This window comes from Zophobas morio, unplaced genomic scaffold, assembly GCF_036711695.1.
Source record: "Zophobas morio isolate AGI-343-1 ecotype UQ-CSIRO unplaced genomic scaffold, CSIRO_AGI_Zmor_V1 ptg000008l, whole genome shotgun sequence".
Lineage (NCBI taxonomy): Eukaryota > Metazoa > Arthropoda > Insecta > Coleoptera > Tenebrionidae > Zophobas > Zophobas morio.
The window spans coordinates 9,975,563-10,000,000 of NW_026972113.1; the positions used below are offsets into that span (position 1 = coordinate 9,975,563).

General features: G+C 28.6%; 2 protein-coding genes across 4 annotated transcripts in view; one reads left to right on the top strand and one right to left on the bottom strand.

Moving 5' to 3' along the window:
- LOC135125276 (bumetanide-sensitive sodium-(potassium)-chloride cotransporter) overlaps nt 1–16,383 on the bottom strand; it is a 51,140-nt gene extending 34,757 nt beyond the window's left edge. The window contains exons 1-2 of one of the 3 annotated variants that reach the window (XM_064050720.1): nt 16,168–16,383; nt 2,133–2,382 (exon numbers count right to left, since the gene is read on the bottom strand). In XM_064050720.1, coding sequence (XP_063906790.1) covers nt 2,133–2,374 — 242 coding nt within the window. In that variant the 5' untranslated portion in view covers nt 2,375–2,382; nt 16,168–16,383. Of the gene's footprint in view, nt 1–2,132; nt 2,383–10,360; nt 10,465–10,825; nt 10,955–16,167 lie in introns of those variants that run through there. The other 2 variants (XM_064050719.1, XM_064050721.1) reach the window with 2 other exon arrangements.
- A 566-nt stretch (nt 16,384–16,949) lies between these two features.
- On the top strand, nt 16,950–18,231 carry LOC135124835 (lipase 1-like). Its single transcript, XM_064050059.1, has 2 exons — nt 16,950–17,101; nt 17,152–18,231. The coding sequence occupies exons 1-2, from the start codon at nt 17,003–17,005 to the stop codon at nt 18,229–18,231; spliced, it is 1,179 nt and encodes a 392-aa protein (XP_063906129.1). The 5' UTR covers nt 16,950–17,002.
- Nucleotides 18,232–24,438: the final 6,207 nt, after the last annotated feature.

Genomic DNA, 24,438 nt, shown 5'->3' on the forward strand with positions numbered 1-24,438 from the left:
TATTTTTGAAATAATTGAAAGAATCTTGACAAACTCTCGTGACTTTTTTTAAGAATGTTAAAAAATCTCGGAGGCCATTGATGTTTTATTTTTTAAGGAATTTAAAAGAATCTTGAGAACGCCAGGGTGTTCTTTTTTTTCTAAAGAATATAAAAGAATCTTGAGAGCCGCTGGGCTTTTATTTTTGAAAGAATTTGAAAACATCTAGGGAATCATTTGTGTTTTATTTTTGAAACGGTTTAAAACATTGTCAGGGTCCCCTGGTGTTTTAATTTTGAACTAATTTGAAAGAATCTTGACGACCTCTCGTATCTTTTTTTTCAATGTGGAAGAATCTCAGGTCCCCTGGTGTTTTATTTGTGAAATAATTTGAAAGTATCTTAGGATCCCGTGGTGTTCTATTTTTGAGGTAATTTGAAAGAATCTTGAGAACACCAGGGTGTTTTTTTTTTCAAAGATTGTAAAAGAATTTTGAGAGCCCCTGGGGTTTTATGCTTTTAAAGAATTCTAGTAATCCTTGAGTTTTAGTTCCGAAACAATTTAAAAAAATCTTCGGATCCCAAGTGCTTTATTTTTGATGTAAGAACCTGAAAATTCATCTACCATTAAAAAAAAAAAACTAGTTTATCAAATCTGGAAGGATTTTTTAAACAATTTCACATCTTGTGCACGTTTGGGTTAATCTAACCGATTTTTTGTAACTTCAAACGCAAAGTTTATTTACATTTTTCAACAAAACATGTGACTCACATCATCTGGTATTTTAAGTAATTTAAAATCCTTTCAATGATTGTAGACTAATTCAATGAATGGAAATCCACCACGCTACACTGAAATGAAACAATAGTAGCTTGTGTCACAACAAGATTGATTATTGCATTGAACAATTAAAGATAACAGTATCAATTTCAAGTACACGTACGTCCGTTATCGGAGTTTTTTACAAAGCTTGCCACAAATAATTACTGTTGACATTTCATATAGCGGAAACAAACGAGAAAGCTGACTTATTAGTTATTATTATCAATCACACAATGTGGGTACCTCTACCAGTTGCGTAATCGCCAATTCAATCGGAATTTTTCCATAACGATCATCAAGAATCTGACCTCTGTCTAAGAATGGAATATACCTGGTAATTAAATTTGAAATCGGGAAGCATTCTATACGCATTTATTCCACATTACGGAACGACGTTTCAATAAATTCAAACTTCAATTATCTGAGGCACGATTCCAATATCCGGTTCAAAGTCACAGTGATTCAAGAAGTTTATAGCCGCTAGGGTTTTATTCTCGTCCGGTTGGTAACATGAATATTTTGTAACTCTTAATTAGCGAATACAAACAATTAAGATTCCGAGACGAGTTACGAAATCCGTTACAATGGCAAAAATAATTGGTAATGCGTGGATTTGGTAACCAATTCAGAAATGCCCCTTGTGATTCTGGTCCCACGCGAACCTTTTTTTTTGTCAAATTCAGTTGAGACAGACTGAGATAAGAACGAAGTTTATTATGTTTATAAAAAATAATTGCTACTGAGAATAAAAATGATTAAATATCAAGGAAACTAATCACGGGAATGTTGCCAAACTCGTTAGAACTCGGAAACTAAAAAAAATTACTTAGTCATTCGAAAAGTGAGATCGAGTTTTTACAAAATCGTGATATAATAAAATTGAGAACGCGGAAATCATCCAGGTTCTAAAATTAGCAAAATTGAAATTTTATTCCAAAATCAGCGACAGACAAGGTCCAAGATCAAGGTTATCCCAAATTAAATCGACTTTTGTGCAATAAATTAGATAAACCACGATCTACTTTGTGGCGTGTTTCGAACGAAAACTCATTAACGTCAAAAGTGAAGTTGTAAACCCGTAAATTACGATAACGGGCATCTTAAAAAAAAAATCAAAAGGCTGCTCCACATATCCATCATTACGCTCACTTATGTCCATTATCAAACTTTATTGCTTGATTTGAATTACTGTAATACCTCGAGCAAAAAGCAGCTCCATCGACAAGGTCAGTAAACTTACTGAACTTGAGGTCATCGCGACGGTGCGAAATTTTTCCACCAAAAATTTTTTTGAGACAATCCGGCTCGAAGGAGCAACATTTTACACCTACCGGAAACTCTTCGCATACTCGGAGTTGAGTCTGGTCCTGTCCGTGACCGAGTGCAGGTCGTCGTCGTCGGTGTGGTCGTCTTCGGAGTGGCCGATGGAGCCGTCTCTGTCCGTGTTGTGGCTTTCGCTTCTCACTCTGTTGACTTGGAATCGCGTCCGTTTTTCGTCTCCGGCCAGGTTCCGCAGCTCGACCACGTCTTGGTCGCTCCGCGGCACCGTGGAGCCTCCGTTTCGTTCAGACATGGCGAAAACTGAAAGAGTGGAATTGGTTGTTAAAGTGGCTCCAATTTGGAGTTAATGGGCGGATTTGGGTAATTTTAGATTTGTGGGATTCGGTTTCTGGGTACGGCAGATGCAATTGGATAATTTGCATGTCTGGGTGTATGTAGTGGTCGAAAGTACAAGATTCTATTTTATCTAGACATTTTATGTATTAAGATTGGGAAATCTAGAACTTTCTGGACGTTTAAATATAAAAAAGAGGTAACATCCGACAGAGCTCTAAATACATGCCTGATAAATATGAAATTATTCTAAATCCTAGAGCCATCATCCCCAAATTTTTAAATTTTTGGAACTCTGATTAAATTTTCAAAAATCAGAAAGGTACGATTTTTTTACATGTTTCTACTTGCTTGTGACAGAATGCTCAAAATTTCGAAATTCTCTCTTCATCTAGACATTTCCCAATAACAGAATTTGGAATTTTAGAACATTTGTATCTTCAATTTCAGAACATAAGTTGCTTTATTACGACAAAGCAAAAAAGATATTTTGATATTTTTCAATTTCCTGTATGTTTCAAAATTTGATAATTCTACTTTATCTAGACATTTCACAGTATCAAGATGGGAAATCTAGAACTTTCTGGACGTTTGATTATAAAAAAGAGGAAACATCTGACAGATCTCTAAATACATAACTGATAAATATGAAATTACTCTAAATCCTAGAGCCATCATCCCCACATTTCTAAATTTTTGGAACTCTGATTAATTTTCAAAAATGAGAAAAGAACATTTTTTTTCGTATTTGTACTTGCTTAAGACAGAATGCTGGATATTTCTAAATTCTCTCTTCATCTAGACATTTCCCAATAATAGTATTTGGAATTTTAGAACATTTGTATCTTCAATTTCGAAAGATAATGTTGCTTTATTACGACAAAGCAAAAAAGATATTTTTCAGTTTCATAAATGTTTCACGTACAATTTTCAAAATTTGAAAATTCTAGTTTATCTAGACAATTCACAGTATCAAAATTGGGGAATCTAGAGCTTTCTGGACGTTTAAATTAAAAAAAAAAACATAGGACAGAGCTTTAAATACATAACTGATAAATATGAAATTATTCTAAATCCTAGAGCCATCATCCCCAAATTTCTAAATTTTTGGAACTCTGATTAATTTTCAAAAATCAAAAAAGAACATTTTTTTTCGTATTTGTACTTGCTTAAGACAGAATGCTCCAAATTTCTAAATTCTCTCTTCATCTAAACATTTCCCAATAATAGAATTTGGAATTTTAGAACACATGTATCTTCAATTTCAGAAGATAAGTTGCTTTATTATGACAAGGCAAAAAAGATATTTTTCAATTTCCTACATGTTTCAAAATTTGAAAATTCTACGTTATCTAGACATTTCACAGTATGAAGATTGGGAAATCTAGAACTGTCTGGACGTTTCAATATAAAAAAGAAGAAACATCCGACAGAGCTATGAATACATAACTAATAAATATGAAATTATTCTAAATCCTAGAGCCATCATCTCCAAATTTCTAAATTTTTGTAACTCGGATTTAATTTTCAAAAATCAGAAAGGAACGATTTTTTTTCATATTTGTACTTGCTTGAGGCAGAATGAACAAAATTTCGAAATTCTCTCTTCATCTAGAAATTTCCAAATAATAGAATTTGGAATTTTAGAACGTCCGTATCGTCTATTTCAGAAGATAACTTGCTTTATTATGAAACAACAAAAAAATATATTTTTCAATTTATTAAACGTTTGACCTACAATTTCCAAAATTTGAAAATTCTACTTTATCTAGACATTTCACAGTATCAAGATTGGGAAATTTAGAACTTTCTATACGTTTAAATATAAAAAAAAAAGAAACATCCGACAGAGCTCTAAATATATAACTAATAAATATGAAATTATTCCAAACCCTAGAACCATCATCCCCAAATTTCTAAATTTTTGGACCTATGATTAATTTTCAAAACTCAGAAAAGAACATTTTTTTGTATTTGTACTTGCTTAAGACAGAATGCTGGAAATTTCGAAATTCTTTCTTCATCTAGACATTTCCCAATATGTAATAAAATTTGGAATTTTAGAACATTTGTATCTTCAATTTCGAAAGATAATGTTGCTTTATTACGACAAAGCAAAAAAGATATTTTTCAATTTCATAAATGTTTCACGTACAATTTTCAAAATTTGAAAATTCTAGTTTATCTAGACAATTCACAGTATCAAATTGGGGAATCTAGAACTTTCTGGTCGTTTAAATAAAAAAAAAAACATCCGACAGAGCTCTAAATACATAACTGATAAATATGAAATTATTCTAAATCCTAGAGCCATCATCCCCAAATTTCTAAATTTTTGGAACTCCGATTAATTTTCAAAAATCAGAAAAGAACATTTTTTTTCGTATTTATACTTGCTTAAGACAGAATGCTGGAAATTTCTAAATTCTCTCTTCATCTAGACATTTCCCAATAATAGAATTTGGAATTTTAGAACATTTGTATCTTCAATTTTGAAAGATAATGTTGCTTTATTACGACAAAGCAAAAAAGATATTTTTCAATTTCATAAATGTTACACGTACAATTTTCAAAACTTGAAAGTTCTAGTTTATCTAGACAATTCACAGTATCAAAATTGGGGAATCTAGAACTTTCTGGACTTTTACATTAAAAAAAAAACATCCGACAGAGCTCTAAATACATAACTGATAAATATGAAATTATTCTAAATCCTAGACTCATCATCACCAAATTTCTAAATTTTTGGACCTCTGATTAATTTTCAAAAATCATAAAAGAACATTTTTTTACATATTTCTACTTGCTTGTGACAGAATGCTCAAAATTTCGAAATTCTCTCTTCATGTAGAAATTCCCAATAACAGAATTTGGAATTTTAGAACATTTGTATCTTCAATTTCGAAAGATAATGTTGCTTTATTACGACAAAGCAAAAAAGATATTTTTCAATTTCATAAATGTTTCACGTACAATTTTCAAAATTTGAAAATTTTACTTTATCTAGACAATTCACAGTATCAAAATTGGGGAATCTAGAACTTTCTGGACGTTTAAATTAAAAAAAAAAACATCCGACAGAGCTCTAAATATATAACTGATAAATATGAAATTATTCTAAATCCTAGAGTCATCATCACCAAATTTCTGAATTTTTGGAACTCTGATTAAATTTTCAAAAATAAGAAAGGAACGATTTTTTTACATATTTCTACTTGCTTGGAGCAGAATGCTCAAAATTTCGAAATTCTCTCTTCATCTAGACATTTCCCAATAACAGGATTTGGAATTTTAGAACATTTGTATCTTCAATTTCAGAAGATAAGTTGCATTATTATGACAAAGCAAAAAAGATATTTTTCGATTTCCTACATGTTTCAAAATTTGAAAATTCTACTTTATCTAGACATTACACAGTATCAAGTTTGGGAAATCTAGAACTTTCTGTACGTTTAAATATAAAAAAAGAGGAAACATCGGACAGAGTTTTACATACATAACTGATAAATACGAAATTATTCTAAATCCTAGAGCAATCATCACCAAATTTCTAAATTTTTGGAACTCGGATTAAATCTTCAACAATCAGAAAGGAACGATTTTTTACATATTTCTACTTGCTTGTAACAGAATGCTCAAAATTTCGAAATTCTCTCTTCATCTAGACATTTCCCGATAACAGAATTTGGAATTTTAGAACATTTGTATCTTCAATTTCAGAAGATAAGTTGCTTTATTATGACAAAGCAAAAAAGATATTTTTCAATTTCCTACATGTTTCAAAATTTGAAAATTCTACATTATCTAGACATTTCACAGTATTAAGATTGGGAATTCTAGAACTTTCTGGACGTTTAAATATAAAAAAGAGTAAACACCCGACAGAGCTCTAAATACATAACTGATAAATATGAAATTATTCTAAATCCTAGAGTCATCATCACCAAATTTCTGAATTTTTGGAACTCTGATTAAATTTTCAAAAATCAGAAAGGAACGATTTTTTTACATATTTCTACTTGCTTGTGACAGAATGCTCAAAATTTCGAAATTCTCTCTTCATCTAGACATTTCCCAATAACAAAATTTGGAATTTTAGAACATTTGTATCTTCAATTTCAGAAGATAAGTTGCATTATTATGACAAAGCAAAAAAGATATTTTTCGATTTCCTACATGTTTCAAAATTTGAAAATTCTACTTTATCTAGACATTTCACAGTATTCAGATTGGGAAATCTAGAACTTTCTGGACGTTTAAATATAAAAAAAGAGGAAACATCCGACAGAGCTTTAGATACATAACTGACAAATACGAAATTATTCTAAATCCTAGAGCCATCATCACCAAATTTCTAAATTTTTGAAACTCTGATTAAATTTTCAAAAATCAGAAAGGAACGATTTTTTTACACATTTCTACTTGCTTGGAGCAGAATGCTCAAAATTTCGAAATTCTCTGTTCATCTAGACATTTCCCAATAACAGAATTTGGAATTTTAGAACATTTGTATCTTCAATTTCAGAAGATAAGTAGCTTTATTATGACAAAGCAAAAAGATATTTTTCAATTTCCTACATGTTTCAAAATTTGAAAATTCTACTTTATCTAGACATGACACAGTATCAAGTTTGGGAAATCTAGAACTTTCTGTACGTTTAAATATAAAAAAGAGGAAACATCCGACAGAGCTTTAAATACATAACTGATAAATATGAAATTATTCTAAATCCTAGAGTCATCATCACCAAATTTCTAAATTTTTGGAACTCTGATTTAATTTTCAAAAATCAGAAAGGAACGATTTTTTTACATATTTCTACTAGCTTGTGACAGAATGCTCAAAATTTCGAAATTCTTTCTTCATCTAGACATTTCCCAATAATAGAATTTGGAATTTTAGAACATTTGTATCTTCAATTTCGAAAGATAATGTTGCTTTATTACGATAAAGCAAGAAAGATATTTTTCAGTTTCATAAATGTTTCACGTACAATTTTCAAAATTTGAAAATTCTAGTTTATCCAGACAATTCACGGTATCAAAATTGGGGAATCTAGAACTTTCTGGACGTTTAAATTAAAAAAAAAAACATTCGACAGAGCTCTAAATACATAACTGATAAATATGAAATTATTCTAAATCCTAGAGCCATCATCCCCAAATTTCTAAATTTTTGGAACTCTGATTAATTTTCAAAAATCAGAAAAGAACATTTTTTTTTCGTATTTGTACTTGCTTAAGACAGAATGCTGGATATTTCTAAATTCTCTCTTCATCTAGACATTTCCCAATAATAGAATTTGGAATTTTAGAACATTTGTATCTTCAATTTCAGAAGATCAGTTGCTTTATTATGAGAAAGCAAAGAAGATATTTTTCAATTTCCTACATGTTTCAAAATTTGAAAATTCTACATTATCTAGACGTTTTACAGTATTAGGATTGAGAAATCTAGAACTTTCTGGACGTTTAAATATAAAAAAGAGGAAACATGCGACAGAGATCTGAATACATAACTAATAAATATGAAATTATTCTGAATCCTAGACTCATCACCAAATTTCTAAATTTTTGGAACTCTGATAAAATTTTCAAACATCAGAAAAGAACGATTTTTTTACATATTTCTACTTGGTTGTGACAGAATGCTCAAAATTTCGAAATTCTCTCTTCATGTAGAAATTCCCAATAACAGAATTTGGAATTTTAGAACATTTGTATCTTCAATTTCGAAAGATAATGTTGCTTTATTACGATAAAGCAAGAAAGATATTTTTCAGTTTCATAAATGTTTCACGTACAATTTTCAAAATTTGAAAATTCTAGTTTATCCAGACAATTCACGGTATCAAAATTGGGGAATCTAGAACTTTCTGGACGTTTAAATTAAAAAAAAAAACATTCGACAGAGCTCTAAATACATAACTGATAAATATGAAATTATTCTAAATCCTAGAGCCATCATCCCCAAATTTCTAAATTTTTGGAACTCTGATTAATTTTCAAAAATCAGAAAAGAACATTTTTTTTTCGTATTTGTACTTGCTTAAGACAGAATGCTGGATATTTCTAAATTCTCTCTTCATCTAGACATTTCCCAATAATAGAATTTGGAATTTTAGAACATTTGTATCTTCAATTTCAGAAGATAAGTTGCTTTATTATGACAAAGCAAAAAAGATATTTTTCAATTTCCTACATGTTTCAAAATGTGAAAATTCTACGTTATCTAGACATTTCACAGTATTAAGATTGGGAAATCTAGAACTTTCTGGACGTTTAAATATAAAAAAGACGAAACATCCGACAGAGCTCTAAATACATAACTGACAAATATGAAATTATTCTAAATCCTAGAGCCATCATCACCAAATTTCTAAATTTTTGGAACTCTGATTAAATTTTCAAAAGTCAGAAAGGAACGATTTTTTTACATATTTCTACTTGTTTGTGACAGAATGCTCAAAATTTTGAAATTATCTCTTCATCTAGACATTTCCCAATAATAGAATTTGGAATTTTAGAACATTTGTATCTTCAATTTCAGAAGATGAGTTACTTTATTATGACAAAGCAAAAAAGATATTTTTCAATTTTCTACATGTTTCAAAATTTGAAAATTCTACTTTATTTAGACATTTCACAGTATCAAGGTTGGGAAATCTAGAACTTTCTGGACGTTTAAATATAAGAAAAGAGGAAACATCCGACAGAGCTTTAAATACATAGCTGATAAATATGAAATTATTCTAAATCCTAGAGTCATCATCACCAAAGTTCTGAATTTTTGGAACTCTGATTAAATTTTCAAAAATCAGAAAGGAACGATTTTTTTACATATTTCTACTTGCTTGTGACAGAATGCTCAAAATTTCGAAATTCTCTCTTCATCTAGACATTTCCCAATAACAGAAATTGGAATTTTAGAACATTTGTGTCTTCAATTTCAGAAGATAAGTTGCTTTATTATGACAAAGCAAAAAAGATATTTTTCAATTTCCTACATGTTTCAAAATTTGAAAATTCTACGTTATCTAGACATTTCACGGTATCAAGATTGGGAAATCTAGAACTTTCTGTACGTTTAAATATAAAAAAAAGAAGAAACATGCGACAGAGCTCTAAATACATAACTAATAAATATGAAATTATTCTAAATCCTAGAGCCATCATCACCAAATTTCTGAATTTTTGGAACTCTGATTAAATTTCCAAAAATCAGAAAGTAACAATTTTTTTACATATTTCTACTTGCTTGTGACACATTGCTCAAAATTTCGAAATTCTCTCTTCATCTAGACATTTCCCAATAATAGAATTTGGAATTTTAGAACATTTGTATCTTCAATTTCGAAAGATAATGTTGGTTTATTACGACAAAGCAAAAAAGATATTTTCAATTTCATAAATGTTACACGTACAATTTTCAAAACTTGAAAGTTCTAGTTTATCTAGACAATTCACAGTATCAAAATTGGGGAATCTAGAACTTTCTGGACGTTAAAAAAAAAAAAAACATCCGACAGAGCTCTAAATACATAACTGATAAATATGAAATTTTTCTAAATCCTAGAGCCATCATCCCCAAATTTCTAAATTTTTGGAACTCCGATTAATTTTCCAAAAATCAGAAAGGAACGATTTTTTTTTATATTTGTACTTGCTTGAGACAGAATGCTCAAAATTTCGAAATTCTCTTTTCATCTAGACATTTCCCAATTACAGAATTTGGAATTTTAGAACCTTTGTATCTTCAATTTCAGAAGATAAGTTGAAAATTCTACTTTATCTAGACTTTCACAGAATTAAGAACTTTCCGTGCCTTTGAAAATCACAGTTCCGTATGATAATTCGCAAAACAAGAAAATTCTGAATCCCATAGAATAAAAAAAACCGAGAATCACAAAAGCAATACTTTACATTAAAGTCATTTTCAACTCACACCAGACCTCCACACCGAATACCAACACAAAAAATTCTCCAGAACTGTCACCACTGACAGCGTCACCTAATCCCCCAGGCCTCCTTTTAAACCAAAACTCACAAAACAAAGTTTGCCAAACCACGTCACCCAGTCATCAAAAAAGGATCAACTTTGACCAAACACAGATAGAGCAAATCCAGGTGTTAATCCAGGTATTTAAGGCGACCTTCCAATAAAAATAGCAAACCGGTAAATATTTAATTTGCGTATAATCCCAAGAAAAAAACAACTGTGCACTTCGGAGTCGGCTAGATAAGCAAAAATAAATTTCCATAGAAGAATGACTGAATCGACTTCTGCGAACCACACGTAATGCAAAAAACGCATTTGAATGGGTTAAGAGCCTGACGAATTGTCAATAAGGCGGATATGTTGAAACAAAGAGAGACTTTTATGCGGTGAAATGGTAAAAGTGGTACTTACGGACGATGTTTTGGCGGTACTGCCCCGACATTTTGGTCTGAACTGAACTATGGTCGGTTGAAATTGAGAACAGGAATTGATCGTATGTACAACGGGGATTTTGTGTGTGAATCATCTATTTGAGAAAGATGTTAGACACTGGGCTTCGGAAATGGATGTTGTAGTTTAAATATTGGCTAGATCTTATCAGAGATTTGTACTTTAAGTGGTTTTTTGATGTATCGTACCACTTGAGGTACTTTTGATTTTTATTTATAGTGTAGTACGTAGAGCTGCATTTAATCTTTACTATCTAATAAGTTTAAAAAAAAAGGAAAAAAATGTTTGATTTTAATCTATAAATGATATAACCGTTGTACCCATAACTTTACGGTTGTAAGAGTGCACATGTGGAAACTATTAAGATCAGTTTAGTCGTAGTAAAAGTAGTAATGTTTGATGGAAGTCGTAAAATAAAATATACCTACCTATAATGTAATACATAAATGTGTAATTAAACGAAATTGCCCCTTTCTGTAACTGGGTTATTTTTGTCGGGTATTTAATTTGCCCTAAATTCGAGGTTCAAAGAAATGTCAACAGAAGGAATAACTGAAGAAGAAATAGAAGAAAAATGGGTCGAAAGTTGTTGGATTAAATAATTTGGTAGATTATAAAAAAATGCGATTTTTGTATTCTGCAGATTGTTTGACTTGAATTTTTCATTATTTTTGTTTCCTCAGCTTTCCGATTTTCAATTTTTCGGTTTTTGATTTGCAATTTCACGAATTTTCAATTTTTTGATTTATAATTTTCGTTCCGGTTTTTTATTTTCTTTATTTTTTCAATTTTTCGGTTATTGAATGTCCTGATTCCAGACTTTTTTGAGTGTGAAAATTTTTTTCGTTTTTGTTTTTCGATTTTTCAACTTTTGGATGTTTCTATTGTGTTTTAGTGAATGTTCTGGCGAAATTTTTTTTCAGATGTAAAAATTTTTAATGTGTCCATTTTATAATTTTTTGTTTTTTCAATTTTAATTTTTTTAGTTATTCGTTTCTCGGTGTGCAATTTTTCAGTTTTTCATTCCTTTTTTTTCTGCAATTTTTTGCAGCTCTTCATTTTTTTAATTTTTTTAATTTTTGGATTTTTCTATTTTTCAATTTGCAGTTTTTCGGTTTTCAATTTATTCATTTTTCAACTTTTCGATTTTTCAATTTTAGATTTTTCAGTGTCATGATTTTTAAGTTTTTTTTACTTCTTCATATTTTCCATTTGCAATTTTTCGTTCCGGTTTTTTGCTTTCTTTATTTTTACAATTTTTCGACTTTTCAGGGTCCCCATTTTATAATTTTTTGTTTTGTAATTACAATTTTTTTAGTTTTTCGTTTCTTCAATTTTTCGATTTGCAATTTTTCAATTGTATTTTGTTTCTTCAATTTTTTGCAAATCTTCTAGTTTTCATTATTTAATTTTTCGATTTTTCGTTTCTTCAATTTGCAATTTGCATGTAGTTTTCATTTTAAATATGTAAGAATTAAATTTTATAAAAATTTCACTTTTATTCGACTCTTCAATTTTTCAGTTTTAGAGTTTTCAATGTCATGAGTTTTCATTTTTTTTTTTAATTTCATTTTAAATATGTAACAGTAATTTTAAAAAATCACTTTTTCAATTTTTTTCATTTATTCGACTTTTAAATTTTTCGATTCTTCAATTTTTCACTTCTTCATATTTTCAATTTGCAATTTTCCATTTCGGTTTTTTCTTCCTTTATTTTTACAATTTTTCGATTTTTCAATGTTCCCATTTTAAAATGTTTTGTTTTTCCAATTTTCATTTTTTCAATTTTTTGCAACTTTTGTAGTTTACATTATTATTAATTTTTTTGGTTTTTCTCTTTTCTAAGTATTGGTTGTTTCAATTTTTAATTTTCAATTTTTCGATTTTCAATTTATCGTTTCAGCTTTTTTCTTAATTTTTTTAATTGTCCGGTTATTCTGTATTCTGATTTCTTTTTTTACCAATGCCATTTTTTTCAATTTTTGGGATATATCAGTTCTTCGATTTCCACTTTTTCAATTTTCGAACTTTTAGATTTTGCAACTTTTCGTTTTTTGTTTCAGATTTTTCGAATTTTTTCTATTTTTCGTTTCTTCAATTTGTAATTTGCAATTTTTCTAGATTTCATTTAATATGAAATAATGTAATAATAAAATTTTAAAAATTTTCACTTTTTCAATTTTCGGATTTTTCAATTATTAGATTTTAAAACTTTTTCATTTATTCGCCTTTTCAATTTTTCGGTTTCTAATTTTTCAATTTTTTTATTTTGTTTATTTTTACAATTTTTCGATTTGTCAATGTCCCGATTTTATAATTTTTTATTTCTTCAGTCTTTCGATTTGCAACTTTTCAGTTTTTCATTTCTTTTTTCTTCGATTTTATCCAACTTTTTTAATTTTTCATTTTCTCTAGGCATTTAAACTTTTTTTAATTTCCTCCTGCTTTGAGTCTTACAGTTTTCAGACTGTACAATTTTGACGATTCTATAATTTTTCCTTTTTACAATTTTTCGATTCGATTTTTTCCAATTTTCGATTTTCTACATTTTCTATTTGGAATTTTAGTTTATTATTCAGTTTTCGATTTTGCAGTTTTTAGATTTTTCAACTTTTTGGATTAAATTGGAATTGCAAAATTGAAAAATCAAAAATTAAAAAACGAGAAAATATACAACGAATGGAAAAATCTAAAAATTGGAAATCAAGAACTTGAAAAATTGCAGAAGTGAAGCGTTTTTCTGTTTTAGATTTTTCAAAATTTTTCAATTTTTCGTTTTTTCAATTTGTAATTTGCAATTTTTCTAGATTTCATTTAATATGAAATAATAAAATTTTAAAAATTTTCACTTTTTCAATTTTCGGATTTATTAGATTTTAAAACTTTTTCATTTATTCGCCTTTTCAATTTTTCGGTTCCTAATTTTTCAATTTTTTTATTTTGTTTATTTTTACAATTTTTCGATTGTATAATTTTTGTATTTCTTCAGTCTTTCGATTTGCAACTTTTCAGTTTTTCATTTCTTTTTGCTTCGATTTTTTCCAACTTTTTTTAATTTTTCATTTTCTCTAGGTATTTATTTTTTTTTTAATTTCGGCCTGCTTTCAGTGTTACAGTTTTCCGACTGTACAATTTTGACGATTCTATCATTTTTCCTTTTTACAATTTTTCGATTCGATTTTTTCCAATTTTCGATTTTCTACATTTTCTATTTGGAATTTTTAGTTTATTATTCAGTTTTCGATTTTTCAGTTTTTAGATTTTTCAACTTTTTGGATCAAATTGGAATTGCAAAATTGAAAAATCAAAAATTAAAAAACGAGAAAATATACAACGAAATGGAAAAATCTAAAAATTGGAAATCAAGAACTTGAAAAATTGCAGAAGTGAAGCGTTTTTCTGTTTTAGATTTTTCAAAATTTTTCAATTTTTCGTTTTTTCAATTTGTAATTTGCAATTTTTCTAGATTTCATTTAATATGAAATAATAAAATTTTAAAAATTTTCACTTTTTTTATTTTCGGATTTATTAGATTTTAGAACTTTTTCATTTATTCGGCTTTTCAATTTTTCGGTTCCTAATTTTTCAATTTTTTTATTTTGTTTATTTTTACAATTTTTCGATTGTATAATTTTTGTATTCCTTCAGTCTTTCGATTTGCAACTTTTCAGTTTTTCATTTCTTTTTTCTTCGATTTTATCCAACTTTTTTTAATTTTTCATTTTCTGTAGGTATTTAATTTTTTTTTAATTTCCTCCTGCTTTCAGTGTTACAGTTTTCCGACTGTACAATTTTGACGATTCTATAATTTTTCCTTTTTACAATTTTTCGATTCGATTTTTTCCAATTTTCGATTTTCTACATTTTCTATTTGGAATTTTTAGTTTATTATTCAGTTTTCGATTTTTCAGTTTTTAGATTTTTCAACTTTTTGGATCAAATTGGAATTGCAAAATTGAAAAATCAAAAATTAAAAAACGAGAAAATATACAACGAATGGAAAAATCTAAAAATTGGAAATCAAGAACTTGAAAAATTGCAGAAGTGAAGCGTTTTTCTGTTTTAGATTTTTCAATTTTTTTTTTGTAATTTGCAATGTTTCTAGATTTCATTCTAAATATGTATGCAATAATAAAATTTTAAAAATCACTTTTTCAATTTCCAGATTTTTCAATTATTAGTTTTTAAAACTGTTTCGTTTATTCGGCTTTTCGATTTTTCGTTTCGGTTTTTTATATAATTTACTTTTACAATTGTTCCGATTTTATAATTTTTTGTTTTTTCAAATTCAATTTTTTAAATGTTTTGTTTTTCAGTTTTTCGATTTTCCAGCTTTTAGATGTTTCAGTTTTTAGATTTTGCAATTTTTCGAGTTTTCAATTTTTAATTTTTAAATTTTTCAATTCCCAATTTTTTGTTTGTTTTTATTTTCTTTATTTATTCAATTTTTCGATTTTAGAATTGTTCCATTTTTCAATTATTGAACTTTCAACTTTTTCAGTTATTCAATTTTTCAACTTTTAATTTTTCATTTTCTCTATAGGTATTTAATTTTCTCTTTCTTTCAATATTACGGTTTTTAGACTTTACAATTTTGACGATTCTGTAATTTTTGGATTTTTCAATTTTTTGGATCAAATTGGAATTGAAAAATTGTAAAATTAAAAAACGAGAAAGTATACAACGAAAACTGAAAAATCTAAAAGCTGGAAATCAAGAAGCGAAAAATTAATTAGAAAATGGAAAGACCAAAAATTGGGAAACTTAAAAATCAAAAAAGTGTGAAAAATATGTGTTGCAAAATCGAAGTATTGAATAATAAAGAAATCGGGAAATCGAAAAATTGAAAATTCAAAAATTGAATATACAAAAATTAAAAAAATAAAAGAAATGAAAAATCGAGAAAATGAAACGACAGGCCACATTTTTCGTACTCTAGACAGAAAACATGAAAGTCGCTAGTCGCCCGCTCAGCAACTAAAAAATGTTCAAATGACACTGCACTAGTGGCAGGTAGAATCTCAAGCCAGAGCCGTACTTTCAAAATTCACTATATGATAAACAAATGTTATCTCTGACAAAACAACCGTCACCTCCGTGATCCAAATACCAAAAATTTCTGCATAAATTCCTGGCTTAACCGTACCAACAAACACGTTACTTCCAACATAAAAATTCCCGTAATCACCACAACTTCCATAACTTTTTTTCATAAACATAAACCATCTCTCATAAACTCAAAATAGTCATAATCAACCCAAATTCTTCACAAATTCAGCAGAAAAATAAAAAATCGTACTTACGCGTTCATAAACAAACACCCAGAAAAAAAAACAACACTGCCTATATATAATCCCCACTAATCACATTTTGCACCCAACACTCGTCCACTACTTACGAAAAACTGGTACACGAGGATTTTTTTAAGACACGTGCATTTGATACAGCGGCCACGAGGCGTACACAACCGCTTCTGGACGTTAAATGCGAGGTTGTACATGTAAATTCTGACAGTTGTCGGCAATAAACGGCATCGCCGCAATCGACTCACCCTACCCTATCAAGACGGCCGTGCTTTGTGCGAAGAATGAACCCATTGAACCAGCACTCGCTGGCGTTGGAGTTCGCTTGTTGCCAAGTCGAGGGCAGGTGGCCGTTCCTGGTACAACGAGGGGGAAATGAGGAGGAATTCCGGGAAAAAATCTGGTTTTCAGCAAAATTAACTTTTTTTTTTTGAATAACGGAAATTTGGCGCTAAAATTTGTTGGGTTACTTCGCTGCGAGAATCTGATGACGTCACAATGATGTTGAATGATTAGATGAAGTGGTGGAGTTTATCGGTTATCTAGGAATGTCTTAGTTAATTTCCTCAGATATGGAGAAATGGGACGAATATTTTGTAGCTTTGTTGTCTATTTGAGGATAGGCAACACACAATTCATCAGGCTTGGAATTGTGTTGACCTTCGACTGGAAACAAGGAGTTTCAAATTGTAGACTTAAAAACAAAAAGCTTCATAAATATTCATTTTTTGCTAAGTACTTCGTCGTAAAAAAAAAATGACGCGCATAGATAACCGAAATTTTCTAGAAACTCTGTCTACAATTTTAGTCGAGTACCACCTACAACCACACTAAAATGAATCTACTAACAACAAAAACAACCACAGCTGTGTGGATTCTGTTGTGCTTTCAATCCCCGACAAGCGCAGATGATGAAGATCGCTACTTAACACTAGTAAGTACCACAGTACTGATCGACTCTAAGTTCCAGTGGAAAAATTTCAGCCCCAAATCATCTCCAAGTACCACTATCCAGTGGAAATACACCATGTAACAACACAGGATGGTTATACCCTAACCATGTACCGAATTCCTGGAACTAGTACAGCTAAACCAGTACTACTCCTCCATGGTATATTTCACTACGCAGCAGCGTTCATCACCGCGGGCGTTGGACACGCTCTAGGTTACATTTTGGCCGACGCTGGCTACGACGTCTGGCTTGGTAGTTTTCGTGGTTGTCCCGACTCCCAGACCCATACCACCTTCAACGCCACTACCGACCCCAAATTCTGGGACTTCAGCTGGCACGAAATGGGTTTGTTTGACCTCCCAGCCATGATTGACTACGTTTTGGAAATCACCGCTCAACCTAGCCTCTACTACGTAGCACACTCCCAAGGTACCACCGCCTTCTACGCCATGGTGTCCACCCATGTCCACTACAACCGCAAAGTGAAAGTGAACTTCAGTCTAGCACCAACTGTCTACTTCAGCAAACCCATCAAACCCCTTGTGGTACTAGAAATGTGGTACCACTACATACAACACCTAGCGGACAAACTCGACGTCTACACCATCCCTCCCAGCAACAAATTCGTGAGTCAAACTCTCCCGGTGTTGTGTGGGCGAACTGGGAGGTTCTGCGACGAGTTGCGGTTCACATTTATGAAGTACTTTCATGGTACTGAAGTACCTGAAGGGGTTTTGCCGGTTTTAGTGGGGCACGCGCAAGTGCCGGTGGCCACCAAGCAGATTTTGCATTTTTTGCAGGTGATGAGGTCGGGGTACTTCCACTGGTACGACGATAAGGAGGATAGGTGTTGGGGGTATGGGTGTGGGAGTCGGAGGGTTCGGGCCTATAACCTGTCGGCGGTTACAGTTCCGACTTTTTTATTTTATAGTGCTAGGGACTGTATGATTCATGAGGATGATGTGGTGAGGCTGTGTGGGGAGTTGGGGGGTGGGTGTGAAGGGAGGGTGTTGGTTGCGGATAGGAGCTTCAACCACGGGGATTTTATTTCGGGGAAGAGGGTGCGGGAGTTGGTTTTTGATAAGGTGGTTAGTTTGATGGGTCAGTACTAGTTTCACTGAGTTTGATGGGTCAGTACTAGTTTCACTGAGATTGACTACAATCTTTTTTTTACTGTTGTGATAAGTTAAACACATTTTTTGTATTGTGATTAAAGTGTAGTAATTTTGTCTAAGGTCCAAACAAATATAACAAAACTCAAAAAAAAACAAAACACCCAAAAAAATCCAAAAAATCCTATCAATCCATAAAATAGAAATATTCAAAATCCAAAATATCCGAAAAATCCAAAAAACCCAAGAAATGAAAGAAATCAAAGAAACTCAAAATAGTCAAAAATTCAAAAAATCGGAAATATCCAGGAAATTCAAAAACATCCAAAAAATCAATGAATTTATTTATAAAATTCAAAAATCAAAAAATCCAAGAAACTCAAAAAACTCCAAAATTCTAAAAAATATGAACTGTTCAAAATACACACAAATCGGAAAATAAAAAAGCAAAGAGTAACAACTATCCAACAATGAACAAACAAATCAAAAAAAAATAAAAAATGGCCTACAAAATCCAAAACAAAACAAAAAAATCCAAAAAAATAAAAAAAATCAGAAAATCTAAGAAAATCCAAGGCGATTGAAAAACGTCAAAAAGAAAACCTAAGAAAATCTGAGAACATAAAAAAACTTAACGATTCCAAAAAAAAAAAATCAAAAAAAGTCCAAAACAAACAAAAAGTCCAAGAATACAAAATATGTAAATAAAAGAAAGTCCAAAAAAATGCAAAGATCCAAAAAAGCGAAATAAATCCATTAGAATAAAAAATAAAGTCCAAAAAATAAAAAAACCAAAAATAAATCCAAAAAAACGGAAAACATCCAAAATAATTAAAAAATCGAAGAAATCCAAGAAACAAGTAATTAAAGAAAAAAATCAAGCAATCCAATAATTCCAAAAATCTAAATCCAAATCTAAAGGATGCAAAAAAGCCAAACAAACATACAACAAAACTCAAAAAAAATCTAAAAGACCCAAGAAATAGAAATATCCAAAATCCAAATGATCCAAAAAAATCCAAAAAACCCAAGAAATGCAAGAAATCCAAGGAACTCAAAATAGTCAATAATCCAAAAATTCGGAAATAATCAGAAAATTGAAAAACATCCAAAAACTGAATGAATTTATAAAATCCAAAACTTAAAAAATACAAGAAAAAACTCAAAATTCCAAAAAAATCCAAAAAAATACAAAAATCAGAAAATAAAAAAGCAGGAAGTAACAACTATCCAACAATCAAAATAAATCCAAAAAAACAAAAATGTAAAAACCCAAAACAATTTAAAAAAAATCAAAAAACCCTGAAAATCTAAGAAAATCCAAGAGGTTCGAAAAAGATCAAAAAAAAAATATTAAAAAATCCAGAAATCCCGAAAATCCAAGAACATCAGAAACTTAACAATTCAAAAAAAAATCCAAAACAAACAAAAAGTCCAAGAATACAAAATATGTAAATAAAAAAATGAAATAAAGTCCAAAAAAATGCAACGATCCAAAAAAACGAAATAAATCCATTATAATAAAAAATAAAGTCCAAAAAATAAAAAAAAAACAAAAATAAATCGAAAAAAATGGGAAACATCGAAAATAACTAAAAAAATCAAACAAATCCAAGAAACACAAGTAATTAAAGAAAAAAATCAACCAATCCAATAATTCCAAAAATCTAAATCCAAATCTAAAGGATGCAAAAAAGCCAAACAAACATAAAACAAAACTCAAAAAAAATCTAAAAGACCCAAGAAAAACAAAAAATCCAAAAAAACAAAAAATCAAATCAATCCAAAAAATAGAAATATCCAAAATCCAAATAATCCAAAATATTCCAAAAACCCCAAGAAATGCAAAAAATCCAAGGTACTCAAAATAGTCAATAATCCAAAAAATCGGAAATAATCAGAAAATTGAAAAAAATCGAAAAACTTAATCAATTTATAAAATCCAAAAGTCTAATAATCCAAGAAAAAACTCAAAATTCTAAAAATCCAAAAATATACAAAAATCAGAAAAAAAGCACAAAGTAACAACCATCCAACAATCAAAATAAATCCAAAAAGAATTAAAGTAAATCCAAAAAAATTAAACATGTCTAAAAAGATATAAAAAACCCAAAGATAAAAAAAAAACAAAAAAAGTAAAAACCCCAAAAAAATAAAAAAAAACAGAAAATCTAAGAAAATCCAAGAGGATCGAAAATGATCCAAAAAGAAATTTAAAAAATCCAGAAATCCCGAAAATCCAAGAACATCAAAATACCTAACAATTCCAAAAAAAAAAAAATTAAAAAAATCCAAAAAATAACAAGAAGTCCAAAAAAATTCCAACAAACCAAAAAAATAATGCAGAAAAATAAGAAAAAAGAAAAAGAAATTCAAAAAATCAAAAAAATTTAAAAAAATCTAAAAAATAAAAAAAATTAAAAAAACGAAAGTCGAAAAAAAAACTGAAAAAATCCAAACATTTCAAAAAATTGAAAAATATCCTCAAAATCCAAGCAAAATTAAAAAATTCTCAAAAAATAAAATATTTTAAAATTCCAAAAATTTAACAAAATTAAAAATCCAAAACAACTAATAAAAATCCACATAATCTAAAAAATACAAATATTCAAAAAACCCAAGAAATGCAAGAGTCTTAGATTTCTTAAAAAATATATAACTATGTATATATAATTCATAAAGTCGAAAAAATTGAATAAATCCAAAAATTCCAAAAAAGTTAAAAATATTCAAAAAAATCCAAAACAAACAGAAAGTTCAAGAATACAAAATATGTAAATAAAAAAATTAAATAAAGTCCAAAATATGCAAAGATCGAAAAAAGCGAAATAAATCCATTAGAATAAAAAAATAAAGTCCAAAAAATAAAATAAAAAAACAAAAATAAATCCAAAAAAATGGAAAACAACGAAAATAATTTAAAAAATCTAACAAATCCAAGAAACACAAGTAATTAAAGAAAAAAATCAAGCAATCCAATAATTAAAAAAATCGAAATCCAAGTCTAAAGGATGCAAAAAATCCAAAAGATCCAAAAAAGCCAAACAAACATACAACAAAACTCAAAAAAATCTACAAGACTCAAAAAAAAACAAAAAATCCAAAAAAAAAAACAAAAAATCAAATCAATCCAAAAAGTAGAAATATCCAAAATCCAAATAATCCAAAAAACCCAAGAAATGCAAGAAATCCAAAATTCCAAAATTCCAAAAAGATATGAACTGTCCAAAATACACACAAATCGGAAAATAAAAAAGCAAAGAGTAACAACTATCCAACAATGAACAAACAAATCAAAAAAAATAAAAGAAACCCAAAAAAATAAAAAAATTCAGAAAATCTAAGCAAATCCAAGGCGATCGAAAAACGTCAAAACAAAATCTAAGAAAATCCGAGAACATAAAAAAAATCTTTAAACAATTCCAAAACAAAATCAAAAAAATTTAAAACAAACAAAAAGCCCAAGATTACAAAATATGTAAATAAAAAAATGAAACAAAGTCTAAAAAAATGCGAAGATCCAAAAAAGCGCGATTAATCCATTAGAATAAAAAATAAAGACTAAAAAATAAAAAAAAAACAAAAATAAATCCAAAAAAATGGAAACCATCTAAAATAATAATTAAAAAAATCTAACAAATCCAAGAAACACAAGTAATTAAAGAAAAAAATCAAGCAATCCAATAATTCCAAAAATCTAAATCCAAATCTAAAGGATGCAAAAAATCCAAAAGATCCAAAAAAGCCAAGCAAACATACAACAAAACTCAAAAAAAATCTAAAAGACCCAAGAAAAACAAAAAATCCAAAAAAAAAAAACAAAAAATCAAATCAATCCAAAAAATAGAAATATCCAAAATTCAAATAATCCAAAAAAATCCAAAAAACCCAAGAAATGCAAGAAATTCAAGGAACTCAAAATAATCAATAATTCAAAATATCGGAAATAATTAGAAAATTCAAAAACATCCGAAAACTAAATGAATTTATAAAATCTAAAAGTCAAAAAATCCAAGAAAAAACTTAAAATTCCAAAAATCCAAAAAAATGAAGTATCCAAAAAATACAAACATCAGAAAATAAAAAAGCAAAAAGTAACAACTATCCAACAATCAAAATAAATCCAAAAAAAATCAAAGCAAATCCAAAAAATTAAACAAATCCAAAAAGATCCAAAAAATCCAAAAAGATCCAAAAAATCCAAAAATAAAAAAAAACAAAAAACAAAAAATTTAAAAACCCAAAAAAAATAAAAAAACAAAAAATCAAAAAACCCAGAAAATCTAAGAAAATCCAAGAGGATCGAAAAAGATAAATGCACTTAAAATGCGTGTGTTACTGTAAGTTAGATACTTTTTTAGTATACTTATTTATTACATTGTATTCCTTTAATTTTTTAAATAGGCATAATATTTTTATTAATTTCTTGTTTATTATGTTAAAGTGTGTCCTAAATGGTACCCTTCTTGGACATTTTGTATTTTGTTCCTGGGTTAAATATATTATTATTATTATTATTATTAAGATAAGAAAAAAACAAAAAAATCCAGAAATCCCGAAAATCCAAGAACATCAAAAATTATACAAAAAAATAAGAAAAAATTAAAAAGAAATTTAAAAAATTCAAAACATTTAAAAAATCTAAAAATTAAAAAAATTCCAAAAATCCAAAAAAATGAAGTTTCCAAAAAATACAAAAACCAGAAAATTGAAAAGCAAAAAATAACAGCTATCCAACAATGAACAAACAAATCCAAAAAAATAAAAAATGTCCAATAAAATCCAAAACAACAAAAAAATCCAAAAAAATAAAAGAAATCCAAAAATAAAAAAAATCAGAAAATTTAAGAAAATCCAAGGCAATTGGAAAAACGTCAAAAAAAATCTAAGGAAATCTGAGAACATAAAATAAACTTCAAACAAATCCAAAAACAAATCAAAACAATCCAAAAGATCCGAAAAAGCCCAACAAACATTAAACAAAATTTAAAAAAAATCTAAAAGACCCAAGAAAAACAAAAAATCCAAAAAAAAACAAAAAATCAAATCAATCCAAAAAATTGAAATATCCAAATTCCAAAAAAATCCAAAAAACCCAAGAAATGCATGAAATTCAAGGAACACAATATGGTCAATAATCCAAAAATTCGGAAATAATCAGAAAATTCAAAAACATCCAAATATTCAATGAATTTATAAAATCCAAAAGTCACAAAATCCAAGAAAAAACTCAAAATTTCCAAAAATACAAAGAAATGAGGTATCCAAAACCATACAAAAATCAGAAAATAAGAAAGCAAAAAATAACAACTATCCAACAATCAAAATAAATCCAAAAAAAATCAAAGCAAATAAAAAAAATTAAACAAGTCCAAAAAGATTAAAAAAAAACAAAAAATTTAAAAACCCAAGAAAGTAAAAAAAAACAAAAAATCAAAAAACCCAGAAAATCTAAGAAAATCCAAGAGGATCGAAAAATATCCAAAAAAAAAAAAACAAAAAAAATCCAGAAATCCCGAAAATCGAAGAACATCAAAAAACCTAACAATTCCAAAAAAACAACAAGAAGTCCAAAAAATTACAACAAACCATAAAAATTATGCAAAAAAATAAGAAAAATAAAAAGAAATTCAAAAACATTCAAAAAAATTTAAAAATCTAAAAAACAAAAAAAAAATAAAAATAATAAAAACCTAACTAATTCCAAAAAATCAAATAGGTCCAAACAAGCCAAAATAATGCAAGAAATTCAAACAAAAATCAAAAAAATCGTAAATATCTCAAAACAATTATTATTCAAAGTCGAAAAAAAAATTGAAAAAATCTGTGGCGTCGTGCCGCAGGCTGTTCGAAGGACCGTATAACCGTGTCGTACACGGTACGAACACGGCAAGAAAAGAGTGTTGTTTTATAACTATATATTAATAGTGTGTAAATGTATGTACAGTTTGTCGACCGATCGCGTGTACTGCGAGGTGCGTTCTGTCTGGGTCCGTACCACCCCGGTGCCGTCGAAGGGTGGGTGGTGGGGTTGTACCGCTCTTGTGCCGTCGAAGGATGGGTGGTGGGGTTGTACCGCTCTTGTGCAGTACTGTACTGCGCAAAATCCAAACATTTCAAAACATTGAAAAATATCCTGAAAATTTAAGCAAAATTAAAAAATTTTCAAAAAATAAAAAAATTTAAAAATCCAAAAATTTAAGAAAA

Excerpts from the sequence above, each read along its gene's own strand:
- LOC135124835 (XM_064050059.1), top strand. The coding sequence starts at position 17,003 with ATGAATCTACTAACAACAAAAACAACCACAGCTGTGTGGATTCTGTTG. Across the intron at positions 17,102-17,151 it reads AAGATCGCTACTTAACACTA|CCCCAAATCATCTCCAAGTA; the intron begins GTAAGTACCACA and ends GAAAAATTTCAG.